This window comes from Bufo gargarizans, chromosome 11, assembly GCF_014858855.1.
Source record: "Bufo gargarizans isolate SCDJY-AF-19 chromosome 11, ASM1485885v1, whole genome shotgun sequence".
Taxonomy (NCBI): domain Eukaryota; kingdom Metazoa; phylum Chordata; class Amphibia; order Anura; family Bufonidae; genus Bufo; species Bufo gargarizans.
In genome coordinates this window covers 84,319,956-84,334,877 of record NC_058090.1, presented here as the reverse complement: position 1 = coordinate 84,334,877, position 14,922 = coordinate 84,319,956, and the positions used below count along the sequence as shown (strand labels likewise).

Genomic DNA, 14,922 nt, shown 5'->3' with positions numbered 1-14,922 from the left:
TGTATCTTTCATGTATTCTTCCATTGGATGGGAGTACTAGAAGTGTAACTAGACATTAGTGATATATACTGCATGTTCAATATGCCATAAATATAGTATTTCAGTTGGTAATAGCCCTTTAAGTTTTATTTTCGGCCCTTGGAATTGGTTCAAGCTGACAATGTGGCCCCCAACCAGAAAAGGTTGTGCACCCCTGATCAAGGTATGGGAGAAGGACACAGCAGGTGAGAGTTAATCTCATTTACCGGACATTATATCTTGTTGTTCAATAAAACCGGCATTTGTTTTAGCCTCGTCTGCTATACCGTATTTGAATCCTGTCTTGCAGTCCCTTCCCCACCAGACCGCTACAACCTTGGATGACCGAAGAGTGTGTGTAGCCATTGACTATGATAGGTCTGTTGGGGGGTTTGAGCGAGATGGGGAAACATGATACATTCTGTTTTATCCATGTTGATTTTAGAAAGCGAGAGCAGAAAGAAATAGAAGATAGGCATTGTGCGATTCTTGATAGTAAGGTGGTGATGTCTGGAAAAGAGAGGTAAATGTGTGTAGCATAAAAGTGATACTGAAATCCATGGGACTCCATGAGCTGTCCCTGGCCGAAGGTGTAGATTGAGAAGAGCAGGGGTCCTAAGACAGAGCCTTGAGGGACACTAACAGAGTGGGGATGAGATGAGGAGGTGGTGTGCAAGTGGGAGACACTAGATGTCCAGTATGTGAGGTATGATGTGATCCAGGAGAGGGCCAGATCTGTGATGCCAAGAGATGAAAGAGTCTGTAAGAGAAGGGAGTGGTCGACAGCAGGGGCGGATTGGCAATATATTGTACCGGGAAACTTCTCGGTGGGCCGGGGGAGCCCAGCTATTCTTTTAAACGCTTGCAGCCAGCGCCAATACACATACCGCCGGCTGCGCTGGCTGAGATCCCGGCTGCTGCGCTGCTCAGTTCCGACTGTCTGACACTTCTGGGGCTATAAGTGTGCTTGGAGGTGGGTGGTGGTTGAGGCCGTGTGGTGTGCGCAGCGTCAGGAATTTACTGAGTGACTCATTCACTGCCTGCCAGCCCTGCTGCTCCACACTGACTGGACTTACTATGTGTGGGGCTCGGCCCCTCAGGTGTGTGAGATCTCTCACCTCGCTGCCGCTTCGACCCTATGCTGCCCGAGTGAGCGTGACACTTCCAAGTGTGAAGTTCCACACAAATGAGATTATGGGGCTGGCTGGCGTGCACAATGTCGGCTAATCTATTCAGAAATCGCACTTGCCGGCCCTAGTGATGTGACCCTGTGCATGCTGCCGGCATGCTGCTGTGAGATGTCATCTGGACAGTAGGGTGGAAAGGCTTTCCTCTGTAATGGTGGAGAAGCAGGTTGGGGGGGGGGGGGAATGAGAAGTCGTGTAGAGGGGCTGTGGGGACTGTAGGCTGAAGCTTTCTCTGATGTCAATCTTTTCTCTGATGTCTGTCGCATAGTCCTCAGCTGAGATGAGGGGTGAGGGTGGAGGCACTGGGGGATGAAGAAGAGAGTTACAAGTGTTAAACCGTTGTTTAGGGTTGTGAGACAGAGAAGACATGATGTGAGGTAGGTCTGTTTTGCAGCAGTGAGTGCGGACTTGAAGTTGAGCAGGGGTTGTTTAGATGTGATAAAGTATATAGGGACATTGTGGTGGTCACTATGAGGACACTGTGATGGTCACTGTATGTGGCGGTCATTACATGAGGGGCCCTGAAGCCTCATCTGCAATTGCTGCTATCATTTATATATGTTTGTTGTGTTCACATTGAGTAACCTTTGGGCTATTTTTTAATATCACCTGTGGCTCGTTTTGGCATCAAATCCTAAGCCAGACAAAAATCAATTCAGGCCACAGGCAAGACCTAAACTTCACACCTCAGACTAGACTCCAAAATTGGTTCAGATCCCTAATAAATCAAGAGGGAGATCTTTATTACTGTGGACAATGTAAGTCATGAAGACCTCTATTTAATACACGTCTCATACACAATGTTACCTCTATGTCGGAGTTCCTCCAGTACAGCGCCCAGGCCGGGGGAACCATGATGTCTCCGTAATACATAGAGACTGACCCACAGTCCTATCACAGCTTCTCTTCCTCCGAGACATATATCCTGTAGTAAAGTCCGTGCCAATCTTCTTCTATCATCTTCTAGACTGCGGTATTTCTAGAACACAAGAAAGATCAGACATAAGGTACGTTATACACCGATACATAACACAAAGGGTTAACACACTGCAGATATTACATGTCTGTCTTCTCTATAATGTGTTGTCCAGAGAAAGAGAAATCTATGGAATAGTTGTGGAGAAAATCCTTCCTGAATCCACAAGTAACAGATTATTTCCAGGATGTAGTGACCCCTGATGTACGTGTGCGGGGAGGGGATACATCCTCCACAATACTGGATTATACACTTCTGGGGGGTTCTCCATCAGATATGAGCTGCTGTCTATTATTACACTGGACGTTGTCCAACATCTTACTCTGACGTATGAAGCACAATTGTCATTCAGCCTCTTGTAGACAGCAGGATGGTGACATGAATGTTGTGCAGGGGATGAGGATCTGCTGTGTCACTTGAACAGATTTGGCTTGGGGTAACTCCTAATGGTGATATCTAAGCAGCCCCCCTGGTCTTCACCCTTTAACCCCTATACAGGGGAACCACCAGGCCGCTACCTCCTGGAGTAGTCTCTGTTCAAGTGATTGCTGACACACAGGGGTCCAGAGATGCTGAGGCAGAGCACTGAGCGACCAGGCAAGACTGTAGTGGGGAAGTCCAAGGTCAGGGCAGGCAGAGTTCATGTAATCTATTAAACAGTACAAGGTCAGGGCAGGCAGCTCAGGGTCAGTATGAATATTAGGTGGAGGTCAGGTCAGGCAGTGATGGGTCAAATCTGGAAAAACAGACAGAAGTCAGTACACAGTGTCTTTGCAGGAATCTAGTCACTATAAACTATTGTTCAGAGGCTCTCTCCTATGGGAGGTCTGCCATAAGTTGTAGTAGATGATGTGCGTGCATGGTGCATGTGCCCCTTCAGGTATGGAGAAGCATGGCCGTAGAAATTCAGGCTGTAGCCTGGATGGAGTAAAGAGAAGAACTACTCCAGAAGTTGGAGTCCTCAGAGGAGAGAAATGTTTGTGAGTCCAGACCTCTGGCATCCAGGAGCTAGAAGGCAGATGACCACAGCGACAGCCATGCTCACCAGAGGGAGCGGAGCGGTGGCGGGCATCAACCACCACTATAAAAGTGACGTAAACTGTGCCTGTAACACGTGATATCACTTGGGGCATTTATATACAACACCAGCGGCTCATGTCCTCTCACCTCAGTATCAGGGAGATTTCGGGAATGTAGCTCACTCAGAAGTGGTAGAAGACTCATGTTCTCCACAATGTGGAGCAGATCATCCTGGAAATATTCATATGTCATCCTCAGGAAGTGATCTTCACACTGACGGAGCTGCTGGCAGAACTGCCGGGTCTCATCATCTAGGAAACGGAGAAGACACAAGAATGAAGTCGTCTAGAACATGGAGGAGACTGATGGCAGTTTATGTGGAATATTCTGGAGCATTTTACAGGTTTCCACTAATGAGAAATCCACAACCCCCTGTAATTCACCAGCACAATCCCTGCAGGACACATTCACAGGAGACATCTTTACATTGATGTCAGTATTTCTATACATGGGGATACATGGCAGATGTCAGTCACTGGTGAGAAGCGAGGGGAACGCTCCCCTTATCCAAGAGAGAGAACCAGTCTCAATAATACACTGCCCTCAGAGGGGTCGGTCAGCGGTTCTGTCAATACTAAATTGGGCTCCCGGCATCTGGTTGGTGGGTACCAGGGGATGACTGGCAACTTTTGGCCCAGGGGGCAAGTAACACCCAGAGGCCCACTGAGCCCCCCTCCTGCTTACCCATTTCCCCTGCCTCCTCCTGACCCCCCTTGACACTTTCGTCAGCCATGTAAATTACAACAAAGGAAAACAAAATAAACTAAGGATGCTCTGATATATCGGCCCCCGAAACATATCAGCTGAAAATGGCATTTTTGGTATAATGCCGAAAGTGTCATTTTCTGGCTGATACAGTGTTGCATCTGTGTATTCTCTCCTCCCCGCTGGGCGCTGCTCTGTGTCCCCCCCCCCCCCCCCCCATATGACACTTGATGACTTTTGCAGGAGAAACTGTATATTGTGGGGCACGGTGTATGCTATGTGTGTATAACATAAACATATTTCATATGAAAACTTACAATTACTTGGCTTGACCCTTGGGGATCTCGGACACCTCCACACTTTGGCCGGGGGCTCGGCGGAGCTGATGTGTTTTATCCTAATGAGAAAAATATCATAATAAGGATTTGGAGAAGGGGCAGAGGGATAGCAGAGCAGGGAGAGGCTGGTGCTGCTACTAGGGAACTCAGACCATGGGGGAGTAATAAAGCCCACCATAATGCCCCCTTCCCAGTAGTAATAATTCTCCTTATAATAGACAGTGCAAAAAATACCTCCTTGTAATGCCCCAGTTGAGCTAATGTCCCCATAGAGCCCCCTATAATGTGCCAGTAGCCAATAGGCCCCCCTATAATCTGCCAGTAGCCATAGGCCCCCCTATAATGTGCCAGTAGCCAATAGGCCCCCCTATAATGTGCCAGTAGCCATAGGCCCCCCTATAATGTGCCAGTAGCCATAGGCCCCCCTATAATGTGCCAGTACCCATAGCCCCCCTATATAATGTGCCAGTAGCCAGAGCCCCCCCCCCCATAATGTGCCAGTAGCCATAGCCCCCCCATAATGTGCCAGTAGCCATAGCCCCCCCATAATGTGCCAGTAGCCAGAGCCCCCCCCCCCATAATGTGCCAGTAGCCATAGCCCCCCTATAATGTGCCAGTAGCCAGATAGGGCCCCCCTATAATGTGCCAGTAGCCAGATAGGGCCCCCCTATAATGTGCCAGTAGCCATATAGGGCCCCCCTATAATGTGCCAGTAGCCATATAGGGCCCCCCTATAATGTGCCAGCAGCCCATAGGCTCCCCCACTATAATGTTCCAGTAGCCATAGAGGGCCCCCCTATAATGTGCCAGTTGCCAGAGAGGGCCCCCCTATAATGTGCCAGTTGCCAGAGAGGGCCCCCTATCAGTGACAGAAATGAGAAGAAAAAAAAAACAAAACAAAAAACAGCCAGACCGACTTATACTTACCACCTACCTCCAGCACCTTCACTGAAATACTCCTGTCCCGCCTCCAGCGCTGCTGTCGATGTCCTTACTCTACGGCCACGCAGCGGCTCAGTCATGCAGCACACCTCCCCCGCTCCCCATCTCCCTCCGCAGGCCGCAGAGACTCATTCACATATCATTCCGGCCCAGCCGGCCGGGACAATGAGCTAACAGAGAGGCCCGGGGGGCAATTGCCCCCCTGCCCAGTCCGCCCCTGGTGGGTACACCTCTGCCATCATTTGTACCGCTGCCTCATGTATATTTATTTACCGCTATACTGTGACTGTGCCTGAAGATGTGGTTAGTTTCATGTCATACTTGCTGTATGCTATTAGACAGGTAACTTTTCTGTAGCCATCTCATTATCATCACAGGCAGGATGACAATGATAGGTATCACCTCTGTATAGATAACACAGGATCCACCTTTTTCTCTACAGATAATGGTTACATCCTATCTTCTTCCTCTTGACCTCTGCACAGACATGCCTAGAAAATCAGAATCACCAGGAATTCTGAAAAGACGTTTAACATAAAAACTTGACTGAGACAACAGCTCGTCTCTGAGGACACACTGCCATTAAGGACGCCGTCTAATGTGGTAGTTAATTCTTGGTGACTTTATTTAACTTTTTCATCTCCAGATTTCCAAAGCTATAACTTTTTGGCTCTTCCATCCACATACCCGTGTGAGGGCTTGTTGTCTGCAAGAGGAGTCATATTTTTTAATGGTATCATTTTAGGGTACATCTAATGAACTGCATAAATTTCACGACAAGAAAAAAAACGGAGCGATTCCACCAGTTTTGGGTTCTGTGTTTATGGTGATTTATATAGTGTTCATGTATTTCTACTTTTATACAGCAAAAATTATTTTTCTTGAAAATAAATGTATTTAGTGTGTCCCTTCACAAAGAACATTTTTATTTTCCCACTGACAGACATGTATGAGGCTTGCTTTTTGGGGGATGAGTTTTAATTGGGGCCATTCTGGGGTACGACTTTTTTATAATAAGCAGCCTCTTTAATACTTTACTTTTTTTTTACACACTAAACTGCTGTGTATTATTTCAGTGATTGTAAAACTGACAAAATGCCTATTCAGCCCTTCCAAATGCAGGGCCAAATAGTCATCTGTACATGTCAGGTCCAGGGGCCATTATTTTCCCACAATGCATCCTGTCCTCTCTCCAACCACGTAGATGCTGCAGCATTGACATGAGCATCTAAGGGGCTAAACTGCTGGGAATGGAGTTAGTTCTGATCCCAGCAGTGAGAGCCGGGAGCCCACTGTATAATACAGCCAGTACTCGTCAGCATTGGCACGGGCCCAGCTCCTGCGCCATCTCTGTGCCATACGTTTACAGGACAGAGCGTGCATAGTCTGTACTCATCAGAGTACTCATTAGGGTGCCTGTACACAATGCGGGATACGTGCGGAAAAACCGCAGTGTACTACAGTGCCAGCACAGTGTATGAGAACAGACAAGTCTCATGGACACTTATGGAAATTGAACTGAGCATGTCAATTATGTTTGTGGCTTTAGCAGAGGATTTCACCCTTTTCCAAATCAGGGTGAGATCTGTGGCAAAACTGCATCAATTTTACACCAAAACCTGCTGCTATAAATAGTTTTTTTTGGTGCATTTGTGACGTTGATACACAGTCACCATTGTCTCGGTATTGTGTATCTGCCTTTTGATTTATTGGCACTGTTATTCTGCTCTTTGACCACTAGAGGCCGCTGTTTCCCCACACAGCTCACTCTCTGCTCAGATTACAATATGCATGAGAGGTGTGGGTAACAAGCTGCAGAGAAGGACCAGCAAGTGAAGCTGCCTCCATGTGAGGAGGAATTGAACAGGACTGTGTGAGATCAGCATCCAGAACCATCCAGATGTCAAAGTGTCCTGGGGTGGCTGGACCGGCAGCGGAAGGTGCTTGAGTACTGTCCTGTATCCAGATACTGTCCAGAGGAAAAGGATCGTTTCCAGGAAGGCTGTCAGGAGCTTTTCTCTGCAGAGCCACATGTGTGCTACAGAGACTTGCTGCTTCCTAGGTTAACAACATCGCATGAGAAACATACCCGGGTCAGTAAAATCGTGCACACATCACATTGTAAGAGTGGCGCCTGAAGTATCAGAGACATTGCATACTGAGAGAAACCTCCCATGACTACAAAACCATTTAGTGTCTTTGTTCAGGAAGTAATATTTAACTACTTGTTGTTATACCGGTTATATAACGGGGAATTATTGCATAGAAGTGATGTTTGTAAGCTGCTGTGCTGTACCGCAGATGACCCCGAAATAAGTATACGCACAATCGTTCGCGTTCTGCAAAGGGTAATAACAGGCACGGTGGGACAGTTCTAGTTGTGTCCACCAGTAGGCAAATTATGGCAAACTGCCTTGGTTTCCACCAGGGGGCATGGCAGAATGTATGTAATGTTATTTCATGCTAGCTGTATTTTAGAGCTGCAGGTAATATTGCTATGTTTCCGTAAAGAAAGTTTTGTTTACAAAAGCTGGTGTCGCTTTTCTTGTCTGCGACTTCGCTGTATCCTGGGGAGCCCTCCCCGGTTCAAGGTCTTACACATTCACTTGCACTTGGGTGCAGGGACCCTTAGGTGGTTATGGGGGCGTTCACACACTGCACCTGTCTGTATTTTACCAAGCATTTAAGCAATTTAAATACCACGGATAATATACAAAGCAGCTTCCTCAGTGACAGAGATGTAGATTATAATTTCCACATCGACACTTAGGTGCAGAGGGTGAGAGGACATGGAGACACACTGTAAAGACCCACCCTGCCAATAAAGGCTATTGGTTAACCTCGTCTCATCTAATGTATTTATTGCAAGTTCTTCACAATGTGCATATTCTTTTCTATGTAACTTGTTATGTCACCATGTAATTTACCTAGTTCACCACAAGGTGGCAGCAAACTTGGCAGTGCTACTGTTAGAGGGAATGGAGCCTTCTTTCAATTCCAGCCCTCTCTAAGGAGAGGAGGAGTTTAGTTAGTTAGGAGCAGTCTAGCTTACCCCCTGCTAAGGGAAGGAAGTAAGGGCTGGGCACATCGCCATTTGATGTGCCCACGCCAGGCCCTGTTTAAGCCAGTTAGAACACCTTCAGTTCTGCTGGGCAGAGAGGCTACAGAACCCTAGAAGCCTTAATAGCAAAGAAGAAGTTTCCCTGGACCTGTATAAATTATGAGACAGACTACAGAGAGAAGTTACAGCATAAAGAAGATAAAGCTGAGTCACATAGTAAGCCTGAAAGTACAGCATAGTCAGAGAGTAACTGATGTAGCACAGTCGATTGTGTTTGCCTGCCAAGTTCAAAAACCTGCTGGGAACCAAGACAAAGCTTGGAAACTGCTTTTTAAAGGGAACTCCAGGTGTTTTATATTGACGACCTATACTCAGTATATGCCAATAGTATCAGTATGGCAGGGTCTGTCCCCCCACCGATCAGCTGTTTGATGAGAAGGCGATGCACCATTGAGCGCTGTAGCCTCGTCACAGCTTACTAAGCACAGCGCCATCGATTGTATACTGGCTGTGCTTGGTATTGCATTTCAGCCCTATTCACTTGAACAGGACTGAGCTGAGCCCATGCCATGTAACCAATGAATGTGACATCACTAACTTAGGAAGAGACTGTAGAGCCCGTGGTCTCTTCACAGCTGATCGGCGGGGTGCTGAGAGAGGGACCCCCATTGGTCTGATACTAATAAGCTATTCTGCAGAGGACATCAATGTCAAAATCACAGGAGGTGGGACCCGCACCTATCAGACAATGGGGGCATATCCTAGCAATATGCCCCCATTGTCTGTGATGGAAAAAACACCTTTAAGTCTATTCCTAACAAGAGACAAGAGGTGGAATCCTTACCGTCGCTGGAAGTTGTATCCCAGTCTCTCGAAGTTCTATCCCCGTCTCTCAAAGTTGTTTCACTGCCTCTGGAAGCTTTATCACCCATTCCTGAGCCTCGTTAGATGATGAAATCCCCTGCAATATAAAAAAAAAAATTTTATTACATTTAGGAGAAACCCCTTAAGCAGCAGCAGATTTTCATCTTCACATTCAAGGTTTTTATCTTCACATTCATGTGGCTGATGAGGTTTAGGCTACTGGATCTGGGAGGGTTCTGCAAAAACGCTTCCATTACTGATAATACAACCATCTGCATCTGTTATGAAAAGATCTGATTGTATTATCTTTAACATTGCCAAGACAGATCCGTCATGAACTCCATTGAAAGTCAATGGGGGACGGATCCATTTTCTACTGTGTCAGAGAAAACTAATCCCATTGACTTGCATTGTGTGGTTTGCTCTCCGGTATGAGAACGCAACCAAACAGCGACCTTCTGACGTCATTGGGTCACATGACATTCTCTTGTCACATGACTTCTGAGTAGAAGGGTCGGCAGCCAAACCCACTTACAGTGCTGCCCACAATTATTCATACTCCTGGAAAATTTTTACTTAAAGTTACTTTTATTCAACCAGCAAGTAATTTTTGGACGGGAAAGGACATAGGTGTCTCCCAAAAGATAATAAGACAATGTACAAGAGGCATTATTGTGGAAAAAGAACATTTCTCAGCTTTTATTTACATTTGAGCAAAAAACACAAGATGTTCCGCACTGTGGAAAATCTCAGAGGACGCGGTCGGAAGCCAAAAGTGACCCCTGTGCTGCCAGGAGGATAGTTAGAGAGGTGAAAAAGAATCCAAAGATCACCACCAAGGCCATCCTGGTGAATCTGGGCTCTGCTGGTGGCAATGTCTCAAGGCAGACAATCCAACGGACACTGCGCACTGCAGACCAAGGAGGACGCCACTTCTCCAGATAAGGCACACAAAAGCTCGCTTGGCCTTTGCAAAAGCTCATCTGGACAAAGAAGAAGACTTCTGGTCTTCTGTGTTATGGTCAGATAAAAAACATGATCCGAAAATGCGTAGACATGGACGCAAATTCTGGTTTTCAACTGCACTGTATCAATAAAAGCTGCCACGTTTGTATTGGAAGCTGGATTCCTCGCTTTTTGGGGCATTTATTTCCCGGCGTATTCCGTGCTTTCATCATCATTTACAGCCAGATGAGCGCACATATTACTTTTAGCTTTAATAATAAAACAGAGGGCACCGCACATGCGCGAGACTTGAGAAAGCAAAGCCGAATTGCAGGCTGTCACTCAAAGGCAAGAGGGGGCGCGGTTACCTTGACTTGAAGCAAGTAGACCGCTGCCCCCTTGACTCCAAGTTGACATGCAAAATATCGCGGACGGAGGATAAAAGATCGTTTTCTGACCTTATGCAGCATCGGACTGCAGGATGAAAAATATGATTAGTATCACACTGCGGGCTACTCTGAGGTACGGCTGGCAGGTTCCCTTTAAAGTGGAAATGCTATTATCCAGAGATGACTTGTGGGGGGTCTCACCACCACAGAACAATGATCAGGACTGGGACAAGAAAAAGAGACAGGCACGGGCCACCATAAGCTACTAGTGGAGGATGATCAGCTCATTCACATTCGCCATGAGGGCACAGCGAAAGGCATGTCGGATGTACTGAAAAGACTGCATGAAAGATCCTGTTTATACAGCAAGTTGTTTCTACTGAGGAAACTTTACAGAATGAGGCTTAGCAGAGAACAGGACACGCATATAAACGCCATGCTGGAAGTGACTGCACAACTCAGATCAATGGGGGAGAATAGAACAGACAGTCACGCCGCAGCCATGGTGTTGTGCAGTTTACCAGATACATATACTGCACTCATCAATGTGCTGGAGACACGGCCTGACACTGACTGGCTGTATAGTTACAGTATAGAACCGCAGCTTGTTCTCTGTCACACACAGAGTTTTCTTCTTTCAGTAGTAACTCCCTGAACCTAGAACTGGATCTTCCTGGAAGTCTGTGCCCCCTCATATCACGGAGCAGTGTGAGACCACCCACCATAACACAGGAGACCCTGTATATACAGTATATAAGAGATGAATGTCTTACCTGAAAGCCGTACACCGCGTGTAGAAATACAAGATCTCCGGAGAAGAGGAAAGTCCAGAGCAGAGGGAGGAGAATCCTGATATTAACCCTATAAGGTGTGAATGATATTTAGTTTCCTTGCAGATTATTGAATGTAAAGAGTCAGTGTCTCAAGGAATATATTAACACTATTTCTTTATAAAGTACAATAAATACATGAGCACAGTATGGTGCAGGAACAGTCTAAAACAAGTATAAAACACAATTTGCAGTCCAGTCCAGAAATGGGTATGGTTTGTGCTGCGGCTGCACCTACTATTATTTTTTATATATATGGGTCGATAAAATCATAAAAAAACAGGAGTATCCCCCCTTCCCCCCCGTAGAGTAACATAAGCGTGTAGAAATACAAGATCTCCGGAGAAGAGGAAAGGCGGACTGCAGAGGAAGTAGAAACCGCCCCAAGTTGACATGCAAAATAGCGCGGACGGAGGATAAAAGATCGTTTTCTGACCTTATGCAGCATCGGACTGCAGGATGAAAAATATGATTAGTATCACACTGTGGGCTACTCTGAGGTACGGCTGGCAGGTTCCCTTTAAAGTGGAAATGCTATTATCCAGAGATGACTTGTGGGGGGTCTCACCACCACAGAACAATGATCAGGACTGGGACAAGAAAAACAACAGGCACGGGCCACCATAAGCTTACTAGTGGAGGATGATCAGCTCATTCACATTCGCCATGAGGGCACAGCGAAAGGCATGTCGGATGTACTGAAAAAGACTGCATGAAAGATCCTGTTTATACAGCAAGTTGTTTCTACTGAGGAAACTTTACAGAATGAGGCTTAGCAAAGAACAGGACACGCATATAAACGCCATGCTGGAAGTGACTGCACAACTCAGATCAATGGGGGAGAATAGAACAGACAGTCACGCCGCAGCCATGGTGTTGTGCAGTTTACCAGATACATATACTGCACTGATCAATGTGCTGGAGACACGGCCTGACACTGACTGGCTGTATAGTTACAGTATAGGACTGCAGCTTGTTCTCTGTCACACACAGAGTTTTCTTCTTTCAGTAGTAACTCCCTGAACCTAGAACTAGATCTTCCTGGAAGTCTGTGCCCCCTCATATCACGGAGCAGTGTGAGACCCCCCCACCATAACACAGGGGACCCTGTATACACAGTATATAAGAGATGAATGTCTTACCTGAAAGCCGTACACAGCGCGTAGAAATACAAGATCCCCGGAGAAGAGGAAAGGCGGACTGCAGAGGAAGGAGGAACCACACCAAGTTATTTTCACTTTCAGTTCTGCTGATATCAGGGATCTCAACTCTCCCGGAGGTTCAGGGAGTCTCCCGCTATTAGATAGCGGCTCCCTGACACCCGCATGTGAAACAATATCTCCCGGAAAGGTTTATCTCAGTCAGATAGCAGAGCAGAGAGATAAGAGAAGTGACAGGACAGAGTTTAGATTACAGGTTGAATTAACCCTTTAGGGTCAAATTGGCTTCTCAAGGAGATATATATGTTAAAGGCATCCCTTCTGTCTCATTCAGTAGCTATATAACTATTGAAAGAGATGTATTTTTTTTTTTTTATACATTTACACATTTAACCCTCCATTTTAATTATATTATTTACCCCAGTGTTAAATTCACACCCCCTGGATGCTTTAATCATATATATAAATATGATAATTTGGGGCAGGGTAATGATCCCGGTCCTCCACACCATAGAGAAAAGTGTGCAGATACTTCATATGTTTGGAAAATGTAATAAAAAGTTAGTGAAAAAAACCAAAAAAAAAACCTCCCTGAAATGAGAAGTGCACCTCCCTGAAATGAGTTTTTGCAGGTTGGGATGTCTGTGATATTAACCCTATAAGGTCTGCATGATATGTAGCTTCTTTCAGTGTTTCAAGGAATATATTAAGAATATTTCTTTATAAAGTACAATAAATACAGGAACAGTCCAAAACGAGTATAAAACACAATTTGCAGTCCTGTCCAGAAATGTATATGTATTCGTGCTGCGGGTCCGGCAGCTACTATATATCTGTAGTTCCACAGGACTTCTATATTGCGGGTAGTTGTGCAGTCCGTGGAGAGCGCGCTTGTTGTTGGTGGCAACGTAATATTTTTCTTGATAATAGAAATACGATTTTTCTTAGAAGGTCGGGCTCTTGCTTAATAAAATGTAGTTCAGCTATACGCCCCCTCCCCCTCCTCAGTAGCCACAAAATAAGGGCTCATGCACACAACTGTATGTATTTTGTGGCACGCAAAATGTGAATCTGCAAAACATACGGATGATGTCCGTGTGCATTCCGCATTTTATAGAACGGAACAGCTTGGCCATAACAGAACAGTCCTATCCTTGTCTGTTATGTGGACAATAATAGGACTTGTTCTACTTTTTTTGCAGAAGGGACATGCGGACATACGGAAACGGAACAGAGTCATTTCCGTTTTTTTTTGTGGCCCCCATTGAAGTGAATGGTTCCACATACGAGCTTAAAAAAAAAAAAAAAAAAAAGGAACGGACATGGAAACAGAATATGCTCGTGTGCATGAGTCCTAAGTCTGTAAGGAAAACAATTCCTGGATGGCGTCCATAAAAAACAGAACTGGATTGCACGTAGCAACACATTGGGGCACATTTACTAATGGAGCTGTGACAGACTTTAGGCTCTGAAAACCCTTCTCTGCCTCTGGGGTCCACTTCACCTCTAGGGCCTTTTATTAAGTCAGTCAATGGTGCTGAGATCGAGGCAAAAATTGCTACAAACCGACGGTAGTACCCCGTTTTGCCAAGGAAGGCATTGACTTGTTTTTTCGTTAAGGGCTTAGGCCAGTTCTGTATTGCCTCCACTTTATTGACCTGGGGATTATCCAGCCCTTTACCTATAATGTAGCCCAGGTATTTCGCTTCCTCTAGACCCGCTGGACACTTCTCAGGGTTTATGGTCAGGCCCGCATCACTAATAGAGTCTAACAAGGCCTGTACCCTCCAGGGGTGACTTTTCCAATCAGATGAAAAAATGACCACATCATCAAGGTAAGCGGCAGCGTAGTCACAATATGGCTTCCAGATCACGTCCATCAACCTCTAAAACGTAGCAGGGGCTCCATGTAACCCAAATGGCATCACCACATACTGGAACAGCCCCCCTGGAGTGGGGAATCCCAGTCACGGCCATCCTTTTCTAATACTTTTTTGAACAATTGCTTCAGGGTTTTGTTGAATCTCTTGACTAACCCAACTGTGAGGGGGCACAGCACTGGGCATATCGCTGTGAGGGGGCACAGCACTGGGCATATCGCTGTGTGAGGGGCACATATCTGGGTATAACTACTGTGAGGGGGCACAATGTGGGCACAAATACTGTGCGGTAGCATAAAGGGGGAATAATTGCTATGTTGGGGCATTTAGGGGACTGGGTGGGGTTAGCTGCACATTTTGTCCCTCTTCCTTCTTTTCAAAAGTTGGGAGGTATGATACATAGCAAAGAAAAAAAAACCTGGAGCACCTCTTTAACCTCTTGACAGCGTCCACCGTACATGTACGGCAGATGTCACCACTTCAGAGCAGACGCCATAGCCACTGGGTGCCAATGTTTCACACAGCTGATTGTAGACATTTAACCCCT

General features: G+C 46.1%; 1 protein-coding gene across 4 annotated transcripts in view; it reads right to left on the bottom strand.

Annotated features, from left to right (window-relative positions):
• Positions 1 to 12,562, bottom strand: part of LOC122921959 (NACHT, LRR and PYD domains-containing protein 3-like) — a 121,058-nt gene extending 108,496 nt beyond the window's left edge. The window contains exons 1-5 of one of the 4 annotated variants that reach the window (XR_006387076.1): positions 12,478 to 12,562; positions 11,279 to 11,366; positions 9,152 to 9,268; positions 3,349 to 3,512; positions 2,013 to 2,184 (exon numbers count right to left, since the gene is read on the bottom strand). Coding sequence is in view for 3 of the 4 variants with exons in the window: in XM_044272307.1 (XP_044128242.1) it covers positions 2,013 to 2,184; positions 3,349 to 3,512; positions 9,152 to 9,239 (424 nt within the window). In the remaining variant the exon portion in view is untranslated. Of the gene's footprint in view, positions 1 to 2,012; positions 2,185 to 3,348; positions 3,513 to 4,283; positions 4,364 to 9,151; positions 9,275 to 11,278; positions 11,367 to 12,477 lie in introns of those variants that run through there. The other 3 variants (XM_044272307.1, XM_044272309.1, XM_044272310.1) reach the window with 3 other exon arrangements.
• Between the last annotated feature and the right edge of the window lie 2,360 nt (positions 12,563 to 14,922).